At 52.2% G+C, this 23,262-nt stretch overlaps 1 protein-coding gene across 31 annotated transcripts in view; it reads left to right on the top strand.

Annotated features, from left to right (window-relative positions):
- The window catches only part of RUSC2 (RUN and SH3 domain containing 2), a 58,654-nt gene extending 39,492 nt beyond the window's left edge, over positions 1-19,162 (top strand). For 9 of the 31 annotated variants that reach the window (XM_086868104.1, XM_086868110.1, XM_086868105.1 and 6 more), the window contains 10 exons: positions 1,961-4,033; positions 6,239-7,024; positions 8,950-9,093; positions 9,986-10,062; positions 12,096-12,270; positions 12,956-13,061; positions 14,108-14,154; positions 15,493-16,468; positions 17,092-17,265; positions 17,569-19,162. In XM_086868104.1, coding sequence (XP_086724230.1) covers positions 2,068-4,033; positions 6,239-7,024; positions 8,950-9,093; positions 9,986-10,062; positions 12,096-12,270; positions 12,956-13,061; positions 14,108-14,154; positions 15,493-16,468; positions 17,092-17,265; positions 17,569-17,749 — 4,632 coding nt within the window. In that variant the 5' untranslated portion in view covers positions 1,961-2,067 and the 3' untranslated portion in view covers positions 17,750-19,162. Of the gene's footprint in view, positions 1-1,960; positions 4,034-6,238; positions 7,025-7,514; positions 7,716-8,949; positions 9,094-9,985; positions 10,063-12,095; positions 12,271-12,955; positions 13,062-14,107; positions 14,155-15,492; positions 16,469-17,091; positions 17,266-17,568 lie in introns of all 31 variants that reach the window. The other 22 variants (XM_086868097.1, XM_023944170.2, XM_023944172.2 and 19 more) reach the window with 3 other exon arrangements.
- Positions 19,163-23,262: the final 4,100 nt, after the last annotated feature.

Genomic DNA, 23,262 nt, shown 5'->3' with positions numbered 1-23,262 from the left:
GCATTACTGTGTGGGGGAGGAAAGTACTTCTTTTGATCATTTTTATCATCTTCTAATTGCTATTCTTACACCTTGAGGCTGAAAGAAGTGCAGTTGCTGATGTTTCTGTGTAGATGTCTTATTGCTCACGCTCTTGTTATATCTTCCTTTAACCCACATTTCTCACTTTCCCTCCCGTGCTCCCACGTGCCTTTGCAGGTCTGCTTCAAATCCATTATCACCCCACAGTCCCAAATGCTGGGGTAAGGTAGGAAGAAGCCACTGTGAATACCACTTTTTGGGGTCTGAAGGTCAGTGGTGGGGGCCCTGGAGTCCAGAGCAGGATCCCAGGATGCAATTTTCAGGGTGCAGTGATCACTGAGAATACCTGAATGAGTTATGGGATGCGAGTGCTGATCAAGGGTGCTTGGACCAAGGATTTCAGAACAAGTGGTAGATCTGTGAGAGCATTAGGTAATTTTTAAATCTCTCAGACTCATCCTGGATCAGTCTTTTGTGGTTTCTCCCTCTCCTTGCTGCCTTAGCTGCCTGCCCTTGCACTTGCCTGTGTTGGATTATTTGATCTGTAGAAGAGAAGGTAAGAGGAAAACCTGCTCCAGACTTATGCTGGAGGTGCTTGTAGGCTTGACCTCTGGGTTAGGTGAGGAGGAAGAAATAGGTTTGTCCTTTGCTCTTGTATATCAAACACTGGTGAATATCTACAAGAAAGATGAAGAGACTTTTGACACAAGCAGAGAGTGACAGGACAGGGAGGAAAAGCTTTGAACTGAAAGATGGCATGTTTAGATTAGATTAGATGTGAGGGTGGAGAGGCACTGGAATGGATTACTCAGAGAAATTGTTGCTGCCCCATCCCTGGGAGTGCTCAGGGGCAGTTTGGATGGGGCTTTGAGCAACTGGTCCTAGGAAAGGTGTCCCTGCCCATGGCAGGAGGTTGGAACAAGATATTCTTTAAGGTCCCTTCAGCCCCAAACCATTTTGTTATTACTCTGGCTCCATAAGAACCTGCTATTTACGGAACACAGGGAGAGTGGGGTTCTTGGTGCCCTGCCTGTGCAGTGCCCTGCCTGTATGGCTCCTGGGACTGTGGGAGTCACCCTGTTGTGAAGTGCAGCAGGTAAATGCCACGGATAATGTGGCAGAGAGATATGATCCCCTCCCAGACCACAGTAGGGACCAGTCTGAGCTGAGGTTTCACCATCAGCAAAAGGTCAGCAAAAGCCAGTGTGCTGTATGTCACCTGTTTGACCAATGGCCCTGTGGCCTCACTGAAGTCATCCTCTCCTCTTCACTGGAGAGACCCTTGTGTACATAAGTAGTTGCATACTTTGGCATGTTCCCCTGGCACCATTAAAAGGGCTCAGGACCTTGTGGGATCTCCTGGATTTTGGAGAGGAATGACTGCTGCTGCTTTTCTGTTCCAGTCTGCTCCTGCTTCCCAGTCTCTTCCTGGACACGTGTGTGTGTGTGTCTGTTGAAAGACCTTGCCGTGTTTGGTTCTTGAAGGAAAGTTCAATGTATCTAAAAGGAAGCAAAGGTGTTCAATCCATTGTGAGAAGATAGACTGCTCTCACCAGGGTGCAGTGCTTCACTTCAGACCCTGTGCTGTTTTCCTGTGAGCACACAGTGCCATCTGCAGTGAGGTCTTTGAACCCAAATCCTGTACAGCCCTTTGGCCACTTGACTGAAATCAGTTACTCTCTTCAGATAACTTTGAGAGGGGTCAGGTGGAATCACAAGTGTTGTCCCAGGAGTCTGCATGGAGGGTGACGTGTTTGTTTTACATTGTGGTTGGTTGTTTCCCAGAAGAAGGACCTTGTGCTCAGGTACTTGTGCTGACAAGGAACCAGTCCATTTGATTCTTGTCAGCATATGAAATCTTCAGTCAAACCAAGGGTGTTTTAAATAGTCACTGCCTTTCCCGAGAGGTGACTTCCTTTGTAATTTTGTCTCTCTGTAGGTATCTGAATTCCCTCATGAGAAGTGTCTTCCCTGCCTCTCATGTGCAGCCCTACCTGTTCATGGGTGGTACCAGCTCCACTGATGCCCTGAAGAGTCTTCCTCACCATGGATAGTCCACCCAAACTGACTGGTGAGACACTGATTGTCCATCACATTCCCCTGGTGCATTGCCAGGTCCCCGACAGACAGTGCTGCTCCGTGAGCAAAAGGACCAACCCCTTCTGCCAGCCAGAGCTCAGCACTACACGGACCTCTGCCCTTCCAGACAGAGACCTCTCACAGACTGACTCCTTGGTGTACAGCAGCTTTCTCCAGACCTCTGAAGCCTCAGCAGAGGCCTCAGACAACAAAGAAAGAAAAGCAAGGGATCTGATTGTCCCTAGTGTCAGTAAGCGACACAACCCTTTCCTGCTGAGTGAGGGTGATGACCTCAGTATTTTTGGGGATGACTTGGGTCAGAAATCTTTCCACCTTCACAACTCGCTCGTCGATGGCAAACCGCCCTTCAACCTGCAGGATCTGGCCTTGCCCCCTTTCCACCTCCACGACTCCAACCACATTGTGAAATCCTGGAACATGGCCAGCCGGTCTGGTGTGGTGGACGGGCAAGAGGACAAACTCAGCAGTAATGACATCCAGAAGAGGAACAACGCGAACAGGTGCCATCAGGCCTCGGAACGCATGGAGCTGGATGAATGCAGCTGCCATCGTGGCAGCTCCTCCAACTTCTCCTTCGACAGTGGTGACCAGGAGTGGAACCAGAACACGGGTGAACCGCTGAGGAATCAGGATGCCCTGCACAGGACATGCAGCTGTTCCAGCTCAGAGATCCAGCACTGTCGCTGCTACAGTTCATCAAGTCAGTCTGAAGTGATTGACCAACAGATGGGCTACATCAGTGACTCTTCTTGCAACAGTTCTGATGGGGTCCTGGTGAACTTCAGTGCTCTCTACAACAAAATGAATGGTCAGTCTCAATCCAACCTGAATTCAGCTAACCTGTCCTGTGACTCTTCCTTCTGCAGCCACTCAGACACAGGAGCTTTTTACCTGGATTTACATTCATCACCCACTGAATCCAAGATGTCTTGTGAATCGCATAACCCAGAAAGTTCGGGGAAGGTGTGTGGGTGTCAACACTCCTCCTCACCTGTCCTTGATGCTAACTGCAACTCCTACCACCTCCACTGTGAGCCTTGCACATCAGAGAGCTCAGACCTCACTGCCTGCTTCCAGAGCCAAGCACGGCTTGTTGTGGCTACTCAGAATTACTATAAGTTAGTCACATGTGATTTGTCTTCCCAGTCATCCCCCAGCCCTGCAGGATCTTCCATAACTAGCTGCTCAGAAGACCAGACCAAGGGTAGCCCAGCCCAGCCCACAGAATACTATCTGTTCAGAAGGCCTGACCTGAGACAAGAAGGCAATGTAGAGTGCAGTGAAGAGGAGCCAAAGGGAGAATCCAGCCAGAACATGATTGAGGGTCAGGTCTATGTCAATGTGTCACCACCGAACCTCAACACAAGCCGTCAGCGCTCCAGGAGCTACGATCAGAACTTGGACAGGAGTCCTGGCAGCAGGCTGGGCTCCTTGGAGCGCATGGTGAGCTGTCCAGTCAAGCTGAGTGAAAGTCCAGCAATACCCATTCAGAGCTCTCCCCCCAAGAGGGTGACATCGTTCGCTGAACTGGCTAAAGGACGGAAAAAGAACGGCACCTCCCCCCCGCTCCGCTCTAGTGGTGATTCTTCCCTGGAGTTCTCTCCTATCCCTGAGACTCAGCGGGATTGCCCAACCTTCCTTGAAGAAAGAGCTCGGCGCAGCCAGAGTCTTCCACCCATGCCCTTCATCCATGGGCTGAACCGGAGCTGCGAGGGCTTCTGTTTGAATCATGCTTTTGGGGACAGCCAGGCTTTGTGTTCCACCAAAGACTCGGTGTCCAGTGAGAAGGTCCCCAGTGGGCATGGGGCAGGTGAGCAAGCCTCTCTCTCCCTGCTGATGGAAGCAGATGCCAGCTTCTCAGGTGGCTCTGCCAGTGGCCACGGACAAAAAGATGTTAGAGCCCGAGCAGACGGTAAGGAGCCAAACTAGGGAGAAGGGAGAAGTAAAAAGAAAGGAAGCTCATTGGGATATGAGGGGAGCAGCAGGGAAACCTGCATGGTGATAAAAGACCAGTGCCAGGGCAGTTTGGTTTCTGGTCTGCCAGTCCCTGAGACAAAGCCTTGCTGTGCTTTGTCACAGAAGCCATCAGTCTCGTATCAGTTCAAGTGTCATGTCCTTGTGTTTCTAAAGCCTCCCAAGGTTTTGGTGAAACCTCTTATGTCATGTTAGCAAGGACACAGCATTGATACTGAGAGAGTCTGTGCAGCTTGAAGGGTTGTATCCCTTTCAGGGTATATACTCTGCTTTTCCATGAGAAACACCTGCCCTTACCTGCTAAGACAGAGATGTAAAGATGCTCAGCAGAGTCATAGTCACAGCCTTTCTTTTTTGGAGTTATGTGGGGCAGGTGTGGAAAGGGAAGAGGCATAGCCAGCAGTCTTCTTTCCATGCAGGTCCAGGAAGCTCACACAGTTTCTGCTAGTGTGAGTCCTGCAGAGTCTAATCTGTATGTCTCTGCTGGAATATCCTGGTCACATCCTCCACAGTGCTGTGGATTGCAGCAAAGGTTCCCAGGGAGAGCCACTGTCATGGTTGACTCTGTAGGGAAGCCTGTAATATGTGACTTGTTTTCCACCTTGATGTTTCTGTCACTTGTGCTTGTGAGGAAGCTGTCTGACACTCCCTTTGGAAGTATGGCCATTTCTCCAGCATTGTGGGAGACCTCTGTCTCTGCCCTAGGCAGAGTTTCACAGGTAAAAGCCCTTCTAAGATGCCTCTAACCAGACCACTGCAGTAAATAGCCCCTGCTATGTCAAGAAATTGTGATGCCTTAACAGACTGTCTCCACTTAATGTTCTGAAAATTTCTGGCAGGAGGTAAGAACGGGTAGTTTACTGCCATGGCAGAGGTGGGAGAGATTTTGGCCTTTCGAGCAAACGTTTTCTGGTTATTGTCCTGTTTATTGTTTTTTGAGCCTTGAATGTTTGCTTGGTGTGGGATGGCAGTGGAGGCAGGTCTCTGCTGGGAGAGGGCAGCATGGCAGCAGCCCTATTAGCTTCAGAGGGAGGGCTTGGGAGGAGCAGGCTCTCCTCAGGGAGGAGGGGGCAGGCAGGAGCTTTCAGGTTAATATATCCCAGCAGCTGCTGCCCAGCACCCTGATGGAGTCCTTCCTTCTGCACTGTGACAGCAAGACAGGAATCAGGGCTGTGCAGGAGGCTTCTGCCTGCAGCTGGAGATGGAGGCATATCTGCCTTGCTCCAGACCAGAGCAGCATGCAAGCCTAGAGGCTCTGTGAGGGGCTAGAGGGAAATCAAGCCCTGCTAAAAGCTGGCACAGGCAGAAGATAGTCACCAGGGCTGATCAGCCCCACATATGCACCCAGTGCTGTGTTTTGCACTGAACACACAGTGTGTCACACTTCAGATGTGTCCCTCAGGATATCTGTGGCCCCATCAGGAGTGGGAGGGACATACATGTGTGGATCAGCCCACCACACTCCCTCAGCACATCCTAGTACATCATTTGCTGGAGCAGACTGGCACCTTCCAGGGTTGGAGGCGGGATGTTGGGAATGTCCTGTTTAGGTCTGGTAGAGGCAGGGGGATAAAGGAAGCTCTGTGTTCCGAAGTGGGGACAGTCACAAGGAAGAGGAGAGGGAGGGAGAAAGGGAGGCAACAGCACCAATATGTTGTGATGTGGGATGCAGAGCTGCAGAGCTGTTGCATGTAATGCTTGTGCTGGGCTGTGCGAGTCCACAGTGCATGTGGGAGGGGACAGCCTTTGGGATGAGAAATCTGTACCACAAAGTATTGGGCCTTGACTTTGTGGTACTGCTTGGGCAAAGGCAGCTCAAGAGCAGGCACCTGACCCCATGGCTTTGTGCTGTGCAGGGGGCAAGAGGTTGGGAAAGAATGTGAAGCTGGTGAGCCAAGACAGACAAGGTACTGGTTCAGTGCTCTGTTCTTCCAGACAGCTGGAAACTCTGCACTTGGGGCCACATATCTTTTTCTTGATGTGCATAACCAGTTCAGACTTGAACCACTCTGTAACTGGCCTCTAGCTCATCCTCTTCCTCCTGCAACAGAGGACACTTTCCCTTTTGCCTGTATTCTGCTTGGCTGAGGATAATTGTTGCTCTGCCCATCCTCACACTTTCTTCCCCTTTCTCTCCCTGAAGGTGGTGGCACAGACAGCAAGCCTGTGGTACGCTACAGCAAGGACCAACGTCCCACAACTCTGCCCATCCAGCCCTTTGTTTTTCAGCACCATTTCAGCAAGCCACCCAAGGCACGTGCCCTGCACAGCCATTTTGCCTCCAGCCTTTCCCAGCTCTACAGCTTGTCCAGCAGCCGGCCTGCCAGCCAGCAGATCTCCAGTTCCCAGTCCTCAGCCTTGGCCACGTCGGCAGAGCAGGCGGCGGTGGCGGGGAGCCAGGCCCATGGCACGCTCGTGAGCCAGCGCTCAGCAGACGGAGCTGCCTCGCGCGGTGATGGGGGCATCAAGAAGCCTGGCCCCGAAACAACGCGTCCATCCCCGCTGGGCAGTTACTCCCCTGTGCGATGCAACGTGCCTTTCTTCCAAAGCGTGGACTCCTCTTCCTCACCCACCACAGAGAGAGCTGAAGACAGCCAGCCCCCAAGAAGCAGGTCCTGCCCCATCTCTGCTAACCTGCTTCCCACAAGGTCATCCCCCGCTGTCAGTGCCATGCAGCCCTCTAAAGCCACCAAAGCTGACACCCTGAGGCAAAAGGAGAACCCCAAACTGATTCCCAAGAAGGAGGCCCCGCTGGAGCCAAGCCCACCACTCTCTGAATACCGACTCCACAGTGCTTCCCTCCCGCCCCTCTCAGTGGGTGGCATGTCCATGAGCAGAGTACGAGGCCATGCAGATTCCCACTGGAGAAGTGGCAGTGAGACCAGCAGCTCTGGTCCCCTGAGCAGCATGGGCATACGGCCTGTCAATGGTAGGTACCCATCCTCCAGGACCTGCTAGTCTGGAGCATCTACAGCTCCCTGTAGCTGTGGCTGCTCCTTGTAGTACCACCATTTCCTATAGCCACAGACCAGGATAAAATTGCATCTGATTGCTGCAGGAAGGCTATACTAAGAGCATGTCCTTCCAGTCCCAAATCTACATTGTGTCTCCAGAGAGGGCAGTGTGGGCTGCTGATCTTACAGCACCCCATGCCAGGTGCTTGCACCCCAAACCTGCTGCCTCTGTGCCTGCAGCCACAAGGGCACCCAAGCTCATGCCCTGTTTTGCCAGGCAGTGGCCTCCACCTGTCTCCATGTGCATGTGCTAATGTCCTGAAATGCTGCTGGACCTCTGAGTAATGTGCTGTCTCTCTTTCTCTGTCCTCCATCTTTCTCTTCCTCTCCCTTCCCGTTTTCATTCCGCATCCTCCTGTGTGCTCTGGTCATCCTGTCTGGTGCTCACTGCCCGCGGCATCCCAGCGAACCACCTCTCCCCCCAAGCGCTGAAGTGGCGGGAGTACAGGCGGAGGAACCCCCTGGGTCTGGACCGCGTTTCAGGGCTGCCCAGCTTAGCAGGCAGCCTGGACAGGAGGCAGCAAGAGCCTCGGCTGAACCGGGGCAACCCCACCTTTGAGCTCCCTGGCGCTCTCAGCACCAGCCATTTCCACTGCAAGCTGAACGGTGCGCACCACCTCTCCGCTGGGGGGTCTTGGGACGTGACCCTGGGACTCAGGCTCGGTTTCCTTGAGCTCAGGTTGACTTTTCTTAACTTGGGCTAAGCTTGGATTCATCACTGTTCTGCCTGCTCAGAGCAGGAAGGATGATACTTCTGTTCACAGGGGGGCTGGGGGGTTCAAGAGGAAGGTGAAAATTGCTTCACTGGTTCCAATCTTTGTGGAACCTTCCTTCTCCATGGGGTGAGAGCAGTCAGGTCCAGCTCTGAGCCGGGCTGAAGGGCAAAGTGAATGGCCCAAGAGCCCGTTTACACCTCAGTAGGTGCTCCTGGTCTGTGGTTAGCTTGTAATTTCTCTGACACAGGAGCTGGGGCCCTTGGGGAGCTCAGGTCTGTGCCCTATGGTGCCTGACCATCTGCACAGACCTGTGCTGGATGCTGAGCTGTAGATTTCATGAGGCAGCTGACAACACTAAAGACCTTCACAGGACTCTATCTTCTCCAGGCTTTGCCCTTATGGTCTTCCCCATCCTCCAAAACATGTGCAGGAAGGGTTGACAGGGGCAGGCTGCTTTTGACTGAACCTCTGAGACTCCAGTGGGGAGAACAGTGTGGTATGTCTGTGGGAGGACAAGCATTCTACAGGCTAACCTCAAGCCATAGAGGGAATTCCTCAAAGCCTTATACCTCACTCTGCCAACCCAAACAGTTTCTCCATCTTTCTTCAAGGGAAAATGCGTAGCACAAAGTCAAACAGGTAGAAGTCAAGCACATGGGAGAGCTCCTATGGATGTCACCCCTTGGAAACAGAGGCCATCCCAGAGAACAGGCAGCAAACATGCAGTCTGTTGTCTGTGGACACCTGTGTGTGACAAGCAATGATTTTCTCTGTGCTGACTCTGCCTCTGCTTGCAGCAGCATGGGGAGTCTGGTGCAGCAAGGTTTTTCCTCAGCGCCAGCCCGTGAGAGTGAATGTCCCACAGCATCTTCCAGAGCCTGTGGGCCCCCAGTCAAGCTGGAGGTGGATATTGGGTAGGCTGTGGGGATCAGCTGTGCAGGCACACATTGCAAACCACTGCTGGGGTAGCAACAAGCCTGTAGCCTTGCTGTCCCAGCAGAGGACAGGCTGGCATGAGGACTGCTACTGGTGCAGCTTGCTTCTGGGGAAAGCAGACAGCACAGAAGAGGCTTTGGTGTGCAGAACTGGGGCTGATCCTTGTCCCCTCTGTCTTGTCCCTGCAGGACAGTCTATGAGGCAACTCCAGCTTACCTACAATGACTTCTTCCCTGACTACTTCTCCCTAGCGGAGAAACCCCCTGCTGAGTTCTGTCTCTCCCCAGATGGCAACACGGAGTCCATCTCCATCGACCTGCTGCAGAAGAAGGGTGAGTCCATGTATCTCTGGTGGACCATGCAATGTGCCACGGAGGAAATAAGATTAGAAAGGCTCTTAGGTGCACAAGAATGGGCAGAGAGAGCAGACAGGCATAGGAGTGTGACCCTAAGGCAGGGCATGCTGCCACCCCAGGCTCTATTTACAAAGGTAGACCTGTGTGTATCTGTGTGATGTTGCAGATGTGCTGACCTGAGATTTTGTAATTTAGGTAAAAAGTCCATTCAGTCCTACATAAGTAATTTAAGATTGTATCAATCATATAAAAAGCAGGGAGAAGGTACCTGAGAGCAGAACAAGATACAGCTGTGGTGGGATCCATGCTAGAGGCAGGATTGGCAGGATTTGACAGCTGGTTTGTTATCATTTCAGAGGCAAGGAATGTGCAGAAAGGTTCCCACACCTTTGCCAGCTCTGGGCTCATCAGTACCAGGTGGCAGCTTTCCCTTCTGTTCCAGTTCTGTTCTCACAGAATCCTGGTGCAGATGACAGATTACACACCACTGGCTTGTTACTGAAAGCCATGACAGAACTTGCCAAGTGCAAGGCTTCTGCCCTGCCACCCTGTGGCATCAAGGCAGCAAAAGACACATTGCCTCAGACCCCATCTCTGCTGCCTAGGGCATGGGGTGTGGAGGTGATGGTCCCTGTCCCTTGGGAGCATTGAGAGGTTGTCCTACTGGCAGGCTGACAGGTGAGTGCTGGAACAACAGGGAGAGTTTTGGTGAGGATTTAGGAGAGTCTCTGCATGTTTTTTGGCAGAGAGGGTTTGTGTGTAGACATGGGCTTGCAATGCCCCTGGCTGATTACTTCAAGGAGTGTTTTGTCAAGGGTCTGTCCCAGTAGCCCCTCAGGCAGCTCTTTGACCTGTTGTTTTCCTCTAGCTCTGGTGAAGGCTATCAACACTGCTGTTGACCTGATTGTGGCTCACTTTGGAACCAGCAGGGATCCGGGGGTGAAGGTATGTCTTGCATCCAACTCCATTCTGAGTAGTAAGGAGAGTACAGAGCAAGATTGCCTCTCCATTTCCCTCTCTAGTCAAAAACTGCAGGTTATCTAACAAAGGGAGGAGTACCAATAATAAATCAAACAAAGGTGATGGCACACTGTGTGGCAGATAGTAAATCTGTGACAATTCCTGCTGCATGATGCAGTAAGTACATGTATTTAAAGGAAGATCAGAAAAATACAAGGAAAATTCACTGATGTTTACTAAACTTATAGGAATAATGTCCAGCTTCCAACTCTGAGTTGGAAGTGGCTGTAGGCTGTGGAAGTATAAAGAGCAAGTATTATGTATGTTTGTTCTGGCTTAACTCTTTTTTATGTATTAACTGTGGCTATTTATAAGAAAAAACACCAGACCAGATGCCCTTCTGTTGGATGCAGCACACCAGCTCGTTTTTCTCACAGAGTGGAGAGATGTGTCTCCCTCCTCCACATGTCCCTCATGACTCTGGCCTGGCACTGGTGCCAGGGCACAGTGCAGTGTTCCCCATCCCTCAGCATCTCACAGGGCTTAGTAATGATAAAAAAGTGCATCAGACTTCGCCCACCTGGGGCAGTTGGTGACGCCCATGAAGGGTTACCAGTTGGTAACCCTTACCATGAATACTTCAGAGCACTCAGAGTACATCTGAGGGGTTGGCTGTCTTAGGCCTGTGCTCCCCTCATTTCCTATTTCTGGAATAACACAGAAGTGCATCTCAGTTGCCCTGGGGCTGGCTGTCTTTGGCCTGTGCTCCCTCATCCCCCATTTCTGGAATAACACAGAAGCAGAGCAGTTTTGCTGGTGTTTGTACCAGGCATTGTTTGCAGTCCTGTGACACCCAGCATGTTTGTGGTGTCTCCTCTCAATGCTGAATGCTTGGCTTCTGTCAGGTGACTCTGGGCAGCAATGTGACACTATTTGGACATGACAACTCCTCTGGCATGCCGTCCCCAAGGAGAAACCTGACTGGGACAGATTCCAAAACCATTCAATCTTATCTCAGAGCCCAGTGTAATTTTCCCCTAATTACGGCTGTTGCTGATGCAGAGATTGCTGTGCAACACAACTGGAGCTGTTGAGATTCCCGTGTTTTTTTAGGGCTTCACTGTGAATTTCCAGTTCTTGCAGTGTACATTTGGGAAATAATTGCAACATTCCCCCATACTTTGCTTATCAGACTGTGTTTGATTGATGCTCTGGTTTTAACCTCAGGTTTCTTTATGCATCAGTGTGTCAGGGGCTGAGCATTCACCTGTCAAAAGGCAGCATCCATCCCTGCTGCTGCTGTGCTCAGTGGATCTGACAGGATTATTCCTGAGCCAAGTTCAGTTTCAGTTGAGGGCTTTTGTGAACCTGTGCCAACTGGTCAGTATAATTCCAGCTCAGCTGGTAAAATCTGTGCCCTGAACACCATTGCCTGACCCATTTGGATAGACCCCTTGGCAGATCAAAGACTGTAAGCAGTAGAATGTGTCCCTGCTCTTGCTGGCGCTTCCTCTTCACCTCAGTCTGATCCATTTTGTCCTCATCTGTTTATTTATAGTAATCCCTAGGAGCTTGAGCTTGACATGTCACTGAGTTAAGTGTTCCTTGACCCCTCAGTGCTGGTAGTTCTATGTGGCTTGGTGCTTCCTGCTCCAAAATTAGCTACAAGAAAATCTAAAGCAGTAGAATATCCCCAGCTCTTTTCTTCCTCCAGCAGAAGAGCCTTGTTATCCCTTTTGGGAGAACTAGACATCCTTTCTAATTGGTATATCCTCTTCCCAAGCTGGGATATTCTTTTTCCCTCTTCCCAGCCTGGGGAAGAGCTTGCACAGAGCAGTCCAGAACTGGTGTCTGAAGCATCAGGAGTGAAAACAAAGACCCTGCATGTTCAAGGAGCTGCTGAGCCTGGATGTTGCTTGCTGAGTGTCTGTAGTAGGCAAGTGGGGCTGAGCGTTTTCCATGCATCTGTGCCTTGAAAACAGTTGCCAACACTCTCCTTGTTGCCTCTTGCCCTTTAGGCCAAGCTTGGGAACAGCTCTGTGAGCCCCAATGTGGGGCATCTCATCCTGAAATACCTGTGCCCAGCTGTCCGGGACATTCTGAGTGATGGGCTCAAGGCTTATGTCCTGGACATGATCATCGGCCAGAGGAGGAACATCCCCTGGAGCGTGGTGGAGGCGTCCACCCAGCTAGGTATGGGTGTTGTGCAGCAGTGCCCAGTGCAGTGGTAGTTGTGGCTGGGATGTGCTGGGGAAGGTTGGCTCTAAGGATGGGAGTGCAAAACACCCATTTTCCTACATGAAGCAGAGTGCACATTGACCTTGTCTTGCAAGAAAGGAGAGACACTGCACTACTCTGACCAAGTATTTCTTGTCATTTCCCCTGAAATTTGCAAATTCTCCCGTAACAGGCCAAACCAATAAAAAAAGGGATAAACAAACTCCCAGAAAATTAATTCCACATTGGTTTCTGCATTATACTGGGGAGAATCATAGCCTGATTCTGGCAAATCTACAGCTCTGCAGTTATCTCTATGATTGCAGACACCCTAAATTATAAGCACAGACCACAGTATTCTCTTTACATGCTGATTTTGAGCCAATGGCTGTGATTGTCACTGAAGTGTGGGAGGCAGATCCTTGTGGTAATGGAACTCTCCCAGAGTTTTGGAGTGGTGGTCTGTGATGGATCACAGCCCATCTCCCATGTGTAGACTAACTGTTGGTATGGAGCAAGCTCACGTTGTGTGGTGGAGGGGCAGTGAACACACAGACATGGACACCCAGACAATGTCTGATTTGCCTTGATGCTCCATCCTCTGCTCTCTGTGAGGCTTTGCACACCACAACTAATCTCAGCAATTTGCTTCTCACCACAGGCCCCTCTACAAAGCTGCTGCACAGCCTCTACAGCAAGATCAGCCAGTACACAGAGCTCACCAACCACACCATGAGGTTCAACGCATTCATCTTCGGCCTCCTCAAGTAAGCAGAACCCCTGGGGTGGCTGCACGTCCCTGTCCAGGGCTGGCAGCAGCTGTTGGTCCTTGACCACAGGCAGGCACTGTTGACCATGAAAAAAACTAAGAATCTGGGAAGCTGCTTCCCAGAAGTAGGCAAGGGAGAGAAGAAGCTGTAAGCCTCAGGAAACTCCTTCCAGGTCAGGGCTTAGAATGAGTGACTGTAGCCACCTGGAGAACAGGGAGAGTCTGTTTTAGCCCCAAAACATCAGGTGTGAGAACTCTGTCTGTACAGCTTCATATGAGGTTAGACATAATATATCACTCTTGGAAATTCATCTTTAAACCACTGTTTCCTGGAGCTGCAGTGGATCCTAAGGGATGAGACTCTGAAGGAGAAATTGGCCTGGTCCAGGACTCCAGACTGGCCCTTCTGGTTTGGATAAGGAGTGTGCACACTCTGCTGTGTTTAACAGAGGAAGGTAGCAATATGTTTTTGAGGATGAAGGTATAAGCACTGCTAGGATTGTGTTTCCCCGCTCCTCTCTGGTGGTCAGCAGGAGCCCTGGCAGTGGCAACAGAGTTCCCAAGATCTTCAGATGTTGCAGAACTCCAGTCAGGAACAACCTCTGCCCTACTCTTCCTACACAGGGTGAGCCTATCCCTAGCCTGGGTCACTGGCACAGGATACTGGCATTATTCAGGCTGAGCCACCAGCACTCATCTTAGTTTTGTAGATCATTTGCCTCTTCCACAGCAGCCTCTTCTCAGCAAAACAAAGCTCTATCAAGGATATAGGAGCACAGCAGTGAGGAATCCTGCTGGTAACATGGTTGTTTGGGGTTACAGTCACACAGGTAAAGCCATGTAGACATTCAGTGGCAGGCTGAGTGTCTGTGATCAGAGCATGCTCATGGGATCCAGCCACTGCCCTTTCCCTGAGGTTCACAAGCTCATGCTCTGTAAATGCCCTTTTCCAGACACACTTCTTGAGGCAGAACAGTGAGGATGAATGGAGTGAATAGATTTTCACTGTTTCTTTCTCACCCTGCTAATTTTCCATTCCTGCAGTATCCGGTCCTTGGAGTTCTGGTTCAACCACCTTTACAACCATGAAGGTAAGAGCCTGAAGGCTGTGGGCTGCAGTGGGAGCCAAACTCTGCACACAAATAGAGCATGGGATGGAAATGTGTTTTTCTTGTTGCTCTCTCAGCTTGGGCTGCTCTTCTCTGCCCTGAGCTGAAGGACTAAGCTATATGCAGTCTTAATGTAGCAGGGAAATCCCAGCTGGAAGTCCAAGCACCATGCAGCTCCTTCCACCTGAACCTGGACTTCCATTCTCCTTCCCACCTGCAGCTAGTACCTAAGGCTATCAGTGCTGATCCCTCAGTCTACCTGCAGGAGATCAGATCTAAGCCTCCCCCACAATTTCTGTACTCCCTGCCCAGTGCCTGACTGTTTTGTATGCCTGGAGATGTGCACATTTACCTGAAACTTTTCAGGCACAGAAAATAGGAAGAAATGGAAAGGAAAACCTGACATACAAAAAGTGTATTTTACTGGATGTATCTGTTAGAATAGAATAGAATAGAATAGAATAGAATAGAATAGAATAGAATAGAATAGAATAGAATAGAATAGAATAGAATAGAATAGAATAGAATAGAATAGAATAGAATAGAATAGAATAGAATAGAATAGAATAGAATAGAATAGGGTTTGTGCTTATTCTGGCTTTCTGAAGCAGAAGACAACTACCTATTTCAAGCCATCATTAAGAGCTGGAAGTGTGAGCAAAAGCTGAGGTTGTCAGGGTGATGAGAGCTAAGTGGAGCGGTTGGAGATAAGAAAGTCCTGCCTGTGGTGTAGATTTGTTACCTTGCTGGGCTTGGGTCACAAATCCCTTTCCCAGCTCTCTCCCTGGTAGTGAGACCTGACAATAAAGCAGGACAGAGGGGTAGTGCAGATGTGGTCAAATCAAGTGAACAGTTAGTGCTACAGATAGAAATGCTAATTCATTCTCTGCTGAGACCCACAGTTCATCCCTGACAGGTCCCTGGAAAGACCGTTTTCAGCTGCCCCTGACACCTCTATCTGTACAGGCCATATCTGCAGTTCCTTGTGCATCTCCAGAAGTTGAAGAATAGGATTTTCACATGTGCCAACCCTTTGGTGCTCTTTATTCCCATCCTACTTCCGTGGCATTTGGTGGCAGAGGTCATCTGGGTCGATAGTCTGCCAGGCAAGTCCTGGCTGCAGGTACAACTGGAAATCTTTCTCTGGGGCACTTTGCTGAGAGGTCACAGAGCATCTTCTGCTCCCTGACCCAGGCCTGAGCCTCACACTGTGACCAAAATCCAGTGTTCATCTCCTTTCCTCATAGCTTCAGCAGCTTCACAATGGCTTGGCAATGGTGGCAAGAGCATCTCGTCTAATTAATGTCTGTTTTCCTACAGACATCATCCTGGCACACTACCAGCCAGTGGGCTTCTTGTGCTTGTCTCACAGTGTGTGCCAGCCTCTTTTTGAGGAGCTCCTGCTCCTGCTCCAGCCTCTCTCCCTGCTGCCCTTCAACCTAGACCTCCTCTTCGAGCACCACCTGATGCAGATGGGCAAAGAGCAGCAGCAGCAAAAGGAGCTGCTGCGTGTGAAACAGGACCTGCTGCTCTCTGTGCACTCCACCCTGCAGCTGATGCGGACCCGGGGCAGCAGTGAGGATCCTGATGGCTGCAGCACCGCCCCTGAAACATGCCAAGGGGGTGCCAGAGATGGTGACATCTCACCAGGGCACAGCCCACAGCAAGCTGTGAGTGAGAAGAGGGTCAAGGGAGTGGGGGCCTCCTGTGGAGAAGGTGACAGGGAGGAAGAGCAGAGCAAGCTGCGAGAGAGCACGTGGGAGGGGAAGAAGGACAAGCAGGCAGGCTGGTGGTACCAGCTCATGCAGACCTCTCAGATTTACATTGAGAGCTCAGCTGAAGGCTCAAAGTTCATCCGCTCTGAGAAGAAGAAGGCGGCTTTGAATCCTGCACCCCGGTCAGTGGAGACCCACAAGGCACCACCTCCCCGAGAAGGGGTGGTGGAGGGTGCAGAGGCTTGTCCCATTGCTGAGGGCATCTTGGAGGAGAGGCCCAAGGCAGCCAGCAAGCCAAGTCCTGAAGCTTTGGAAGAGCCCTTAGAAAAGCCCCAGCAGGTAGTGGTCGGCGAAGAGGTGAAGGAACGGAGCTGGCCCTTCTGGATGGGCAGCCCCCCAGACTCCGTGCTTACAGAGCTAAAGCGCAGCAAGGAGAAGGAGGCTCAGCAAAGAGCAGCAGCAGCAGCAGCAGCCCCCCAAGAGGACAGCAGCACCAGTGCATCAGAGAGCAGCCAACCCATCAAGTGGGGACACTTGTTTGGGTCCAGGAAGGTACAGAAAGAGCCCAGGCAACCAAACAGGTAAGGGCAGGAGTGGTTTGGGGCTGAGGAGGGCTGGTTAACCTGGAGTACAGGTGGAAGTCAGGCCAAGAACTTACTGCTGGGCTACACTGTGGTGGGACATCAAGGGTCTGTAACCCTGCTCAGTCTTCCCAGCCTGCCTTAATTCCTCCCATACCCTTGCTCAGTCCATCTCATAGGCTTTCCTCTTTTGCCTGAGCTCTATCACTGCCTTGGCATTTAAACCCTGCTACATGGCCTCATCATCATCTCATCCCTCCCAAAACCAGATGTTGAGAACAGAACATGGAGCCATTACCCTGTTGCTTACAACAGGTGAGGGGGAGGCATGAAGTTGCTCCCAGTAGCTGAGATGTCTCTGTACTACCTCTCCCTCTGTATACCCTTACTGCTCCTAAAAATGACCACTGGAAATGTCCTTCCCACTCCAGGCTGTGGTGTTACACCTGAGCCCTCCCCACCTGGAGACCTGGGGCACTGCCTAGCAGTGCACTTCGTGCATGAAGCCAAACCTCTAGCCAAACCTAAGGTGTGACCTTGCCATGAGAACAGCTGCTCTGTTTCCTCTGTTCTTCTGTGGGTGTACTTTCCTGCCACTGACTGCTCCCCTCTCCTCCTTCCAGGTTGCCCTCCGGCTGGCTGAGCTTGGACAAGTCTGTGTTCCAGCTGGTGGCCCAGACAGTTGGGGCTAGCATGTGGCGTGAGGCGGCCCCAGAGCCAGACCCTCCCCATCCAGAACCACCTGAGGCACCGGCTGTGGCACGACCAGCCCAGGGGATGTCTCCTCACCCTACCTAGTGAGTGACACCAAGGGGACAATCCTGCAGGTGCTGGAATGTGGGAGGTTGAGGGTGGCACTGTGGCAGTTTGCCTGGCCTTCTTCATAGACATGGACCAGAGAATGGTTTGGGGCAGTGATGCAGCTTCTGCATCCTTCCACCACAGCTCCACAATCTGCAGGTGATGGGGAGTTGGGGGAGCAGCTGGGAGCCTGGCTGGGGAGGGAAGCAGGAGATGTTTTCCTCTCTCCTCTGGGCCTGTGGTGGTCTCTGGGTGGGGTGAGTATCCTGAGGTGAGCTAACCCTACTTTCCTTCTGCAGTGAGGTGAAAGCTCTCTGCCATCACATTGCCACCGAGGCGGGACAACTGAGCTTCAACAAAGGGGATATTCTGCAGGTCATCTCCAAGGTGGATGGTGACTGGCTGCAGTGCAGCCTCGGCTCCGAGAAGGGACTGGTGCCCATTATGTACGTCACCCACCCTGAGGACGAGGACTATTGACACGTTTGGGAGGCCAAGCACAGTTCCCTGGGCTGATGAGGATCCTCTGGGGTAGCCTACCTTGACAGAGGAACAAACACAGCTTCTTGCTAGTTTCTTACCTTTCCTGCCATTACAGAATACAGTAACCGTAGGTGGTTCCTTCTTGCTCCTCCTTGTGCAGCTGCCAAAGGCCAACTTACCCGCCCCGGGGTCTTCTGCGAGCTGCACCTCGTATTGCCAGGCATCGCCATGCATGCAGCCACACCAGGGACCGCCTGACCCCCCCCTCCGCCCCACACTGTCTCCAGCACCCACAGGCCATGGACTTGTTCATTACAGGAACCCCAGCAGTCCCTGCCGGGGCAGCGTTGTCCTGCTGCCCAGCTGTTGGATGCTGGAGGGCGCAGGATGTTGGCACCCTGGGGGTGGCAGTGTAGTCTGCGGCCTCCAGCATCCCTGGCATCCTCAGCCACAGGGGTGGGAGCACCCTGTGTTGGCAGGGTCCCTGCGAGGCTGGGCTGATGGGTTGTGTTTACTGGGGCACTGCAAGGTGGGCTCCCCCACACCAGAGCATCCCTGTCCTAGGGTGCTGTTCCCGGTGGGTTGTCCCAGGACAAGTGGCCTGGCAGTGCCACACTGCAGGGCTGGGTTTGTGCGTGGCCACAGCCAGGGGAGGGGGACAGGGCATGTGTGAGTGTGGAGCAAAGGGGTGTGTGGGGTTGTGAGGAAGGTTGTTCAGTGTTATGTAGGTCCAGGATGGGTAGTGCCACCCTGTGCAGAGATGGGTGCTTTGGGGGGAGGCCCTGTGCCCTCCACACTGAGCAGGGAACCAGTGCCTGGGAAGCCCTGGGATGCTCAGTGGAGAGGCACTGGAGGGGAGGGAATGAGGGCAGGGTCCCTGACTGGGCTAGGGATTTGGGGGCAGTGCTCCCATCAAGTAGATTGGGGGTGCTCCTAGAGGGAGCTGGGGAGCCTGGGGAGGGAGGGGTGGTGCTCCCTTTGGCACAGGGTTTCTGGTCTTGCTGAGCAGTGCCGTGGGGTGGGGGGGATAAGTGTTGTGCACAAACACAAGGGGATACTGGAGGTCCTGGGGTCCTTGGTAGAGGCAATGCCAGTCAACCCCTTCCTTGCCATGTTCATGCCGCCTGCTGTAGTGGGGATCTTCACCTGCCTGTCAGGTGGGGAACAGTGTTAATGAAAGGCCATGCCAGTATTTGGTGCCATGGCCAGCTTGACGCTGTTCACAGCATCGTGCCTGGGCTGGCTTCACCATGGCAAGGGGCTCTGGTCTTGCTAGGTTACCTCCTGCTTGTACATCGCTTAGCGGATGTTGCACCATATTTAATTTGTATTTCCCTGTTAGAATGAGGTGTCTCGCCTTTATTTATTTCTTTATTTATGATGCATATTAATAAAAAAGGTGCTGATTGAGCCCCCTGCTACCCAGACTTCTCATTTCAGCGCATCCCTGTGGAGGGTCTGTGGGTCACCTGTGCTGTGCTTCCTCCTGCACTCCCCACAGCCTACACCAGACCTTCAGGAGGACATACCTGCCAGTTCAGGCCTGAGGGGTGGGGGGAGTGGGCACTACAGATGATGATATGTCTTGGGGTTCCTTGTGCATTGCTTGCAGGGACCCAAGCAGGTTTCAGACAGGACATCACACCATCTCAGCCTGGAATCTGCTTCTTCTGGGTCATGGGAAGGTGAAGGAGGGGTTGTGGGCTGTGGCCCATAGCCTGGGACAACCTGGCCATGAATTTCAGTGGCTGTGGGTCACTCACAAGGAATTCTAAACTTAGACTCAAATGAAGCCCAAGAGTTGCCTCTTTACCTCTCAGCAGCTCAAAAGGAGAAGGGGAAGAACTCTGCTTGTGACTCCAGCCTTCGCTGCAAGAGCACCACTTCAGAGTTTGCTGCATCCACGTGGACAATTGATCTGCACATGTGCAGTGCATCAAAACTGCTGAAAAAAATCCAAAACATAAACCCCTGTTCTGGCTGGGAGCACTACAGAGCTGCCAGGGTCTGTACATGAGCTTCTTTGATTTAAGCTCTCAGAGGGGCAATGGTCAGGGCTGTTCACAAGTTCCATGGAGCCAGGCAGCTCTCCCTGCATGCACTGGCTGGCCCAATGAGGAAGGGAACCATGTGCTGGCAAACAGCAGCCCCAGGGTGCCGAGTCAGCCCTGGGGCAGGAAAGGGGATTTCCAGCTGCCTGCATTGTGGGCTCTGACACTGAGCAGCTCCCTGGGTCCTGGGGTAGTCTTGGATGCAGGGGAGGCACAGAGGGGTGGTTTAAGGTGTCAGAGGCTGGATTTGGGATTGCTGCTATGGAACTTGCAGCTGCTGAGGACTTCTTTGGGGTCATCTGGCTAAAGCAGATACAGGTTGAGGGCTATCAGATAGCCTGTGCCAACAAGGAACTGGCCACAGGGCACGAAGCCCATGAATCCTGCAGGGCTGGAAGTGCGCAGCAATGTGTAAGGGACACTGGGACACGGGGCAGTACTGGAGCTGTGACTGGGTGACCCTGCTGGTGGCCTGATCCTGGAGGGTCAGCAAGGATCCTGATGGGGACATGGGCCTATGAGCTCTGTCAGGGTCATGCTAAGCAGGAAGAAAAGACACTGGGTGTCTGTAGATACTCATCGTGGGGGCTCCTGTTCTCTGGGGACTCTGCTGGTTGAGGCATCTCATACATCTTGAGGTACAGAGCCAGGCCAGGGGCAGCTCTGGACCAGCAGCAAGATGCAGTCAGTCCTGCCTGTCTCATGATACCTGGGCAGCAGCAGTGTCCTCCTCTCCTGCTCACTGCAGGTATCTCTGAGCCTGCTGCTCAGAAAAGCTGCTCCTGGCTTCCTTTCAGATCTCAAAGCAGGTCTTAGCAAAGAAGCGCTGAGCTCAGTAAGTGAACCCTGAGAGCGGAGATTCATCATGTGGGATGCAAAAAGGAGCCCAGTTTCATGGTACAGGAATCTGCTCTGCATGGTACAGAAGCTGGGGGGGTGACTCACCACTCCTGTGGTGGCAGGAGTAAAGTCATGGGGTGACAGCAGGGCTGGGGCAGATTTAGGGTGCAGTGGGAGTCCAGATGGACATGAAAATTTGAGGGACAGGTGCCAGATGAGAGTGGGGGGACCTGCTGGTGTCAAGTGCTGGGGTATCCTAGCAGACCTCCTTGGACTTTCTCTGCCCAGGTCATCAGGCCCTGGCACATCCTCAGGTCACAGTGGCTGACCATGGACCCTGGATGTCAGTGCTGAAGGAACTCTGGAACACGTGTCCAATGGAAAAGCCTGATATATACTGGAAGGGAGAAGGGAATGCCTTTCCTTCCCGTACCCCTCCTGGCAGCCAGATCCCATGCTCAGACCGTAAGTGTGCAACATACAGTGACGCACATAATTCATATAATCAAAAAATGGTTTGGTTTGGAAGGGACATTAAAGATCATCTAGTCCCACCCCCACTACTGTGGCAGGAATACCAGTCACAAGACCAAGTTACTCGAAGGCCCATCCAGTCCTGCCCCATCCCTGAACATTTGAAATCCCACAAATTTCCATTCAGCAGCTGAGCCATGATGGGCAGGGGCTGCCAGGCTGGGGATGGGCATGCAGGTGACTCTGGCACATCTGTGGCCATTAGTTTGGGATCATAAAACAAAAGTTCAAGCTCATATTAACCCCTGGGAGCTGTGTGTGACCTCAAAACATCTGAACATCCAGATTTTGGGCCAGCCTAGCTGCAGCCAAGCCTGGGGACAGGACATCTCCCTGAACTGCCTCAGGAGCCACAGGAGCCACTTCCCAGGTCCCTGGTCAGTGAGATCCTGCTTGTGGCAGCAGGCCAGGAGGGCTGAGGCTGGGCTGGCACTGGGGCACAGCCTGGTTCCCCTCCATCTGGAGGAAGGACAGTGCTGCTCTTGCAGCCCCATCCTGGGGCTCAGCAGTGAAACTGGTCCCTGCTGTACTGACTTCCTCCCCTGGGCCCTTCACTGACTCCCTCTCTGCCTCAGTGCCTCCAGCTGTACACTGAAACCCACCAGGCTCCTCTGAGTGAACTTCTGTGGCAGCATTGCCCATGAGCAGCTTTCATGGCCCAGGGCCCTTTTTCCCTGGCTGGGATGCTCCTGGGGCAAGGGCTGGTCTGGCACCAGCAGCTGCAGGTGTTGCAGAGGGGAGGGCAGGATGCCACTCCTGGGGAGGAGCACGTGTGGGTGTGAGCACTGACTTCCAGCTGCAGGCAGAAGACATTTCAGACACTGATTTCTTCTCTGTAGTGCCCAGTGACAGGACCCGAGGGAATGGCCTGAAGTGTCAGGGAAGGTTTAGGTTGGATATTAGGAAAAGGTTCTCACCCAGAGGGTGTTGTGTACTGGAACAGGCTCCCCAGAGAAGTGTACATACCACCAAGCCTGATAGAGCTCATGAAGTTTGGACAGTGCTCTCAGGCACATGGTGTGACTCCTGGGGAAGTCCTGTGCATGGCAAAGACTTGGACTTGATAATCCATGTGGGTCCTTTCCAACACAGCTCATTCTGAGATTCTGAGATTCTGAGATTCTGTGATTCTGTGATTCTGTGATTCTGTGATTCTGTGATTCTGTGATTCTGTGATTCTGTGATTCTCCAAGGTATGGCCCCAGTGATGGGGCCCCTGCTTCAGAGGAAGGATGCAGACCTCTTTGCATCATGGATACACCTTTGGGAACAGAAATCCCAAATGAAAGAAAGGGGCAGGGAATAGTGCTACTGCTGTTGGCCTTCAAGAACTCTTATGACCGGTTTGCAGCACCGAGCAAGGTGTCAGTGTGTGGCTTTCCACATGCACCACGAGACTGGGAGGAAGATGGGGAACTGAGCTCTGTGCAGGAAATATGGCCCAAGCATGTTCCCAGGAAAGGGCTGCCTGCTGGTCACAGCCAAAACACGCTTTGTTTCCATGACATTGCATAAGTACCAAAGACTGAAAAGTCCAGGGATATCTTAATCAGCATCAAAAAGGGGAAATATGTGGAAATGAGGAAACAGATTAAGCAGCATGGTCACAGTGTCCAGCAATCCTGCAAAGAGCTAAGGCAGCCCTTCAGAGCTCCTGGTATCAAAAGGTAGAGGCAAAGCAGCAGGAATAACCACCAGGGCCAGAGGTTATTCAAAACAGAGAGGCTCCTTCAAAGAGAAAAAGTCATGTCTAGAGGACAAAAATAGTGTCAGACAGGTAAGACGTAATTTCTTGATAAGGCAAACAAAAAAGTGAGCAAAGGATAGCCTGTAGAAGCAGTCAGCAGCTCTTTTTGCAAACACTTCAAGAACTCCAGACCTGCCACGTCTGTAGGGTTGACAGGAGAGTGTGTCCCCACAGCAGAGGGACATCCCTGGGGTGACATGATTACTGCAAAATGTGGGTCCAGTGCCAGAGTCCTGCAAGGTTTGTGGTGAAACAGGACACACTCCTGGCAGCATGCCTGGACCCTGGCATTGCAGCAGGACCCTGGCATTGCAGAAGGACACAGCTCCTTGCCTGCA

This window comes from Cyanistes caeruleus, chromosome Z, assembly GCF_971803275.1.
Source record: "Cyanistes caeruleus chromosome Z, bCyaCae1.hap1.1, whole genome shotgun sequence".
NCBI lineage: Eukaryota > Metazoa > Chordata > Aves > Passeriformes > Paridae > Cyanistes > Cyanistes caeruleus.
This window is presented reverse-complemented; position numbering and strand designations above follow the sequence as displayed.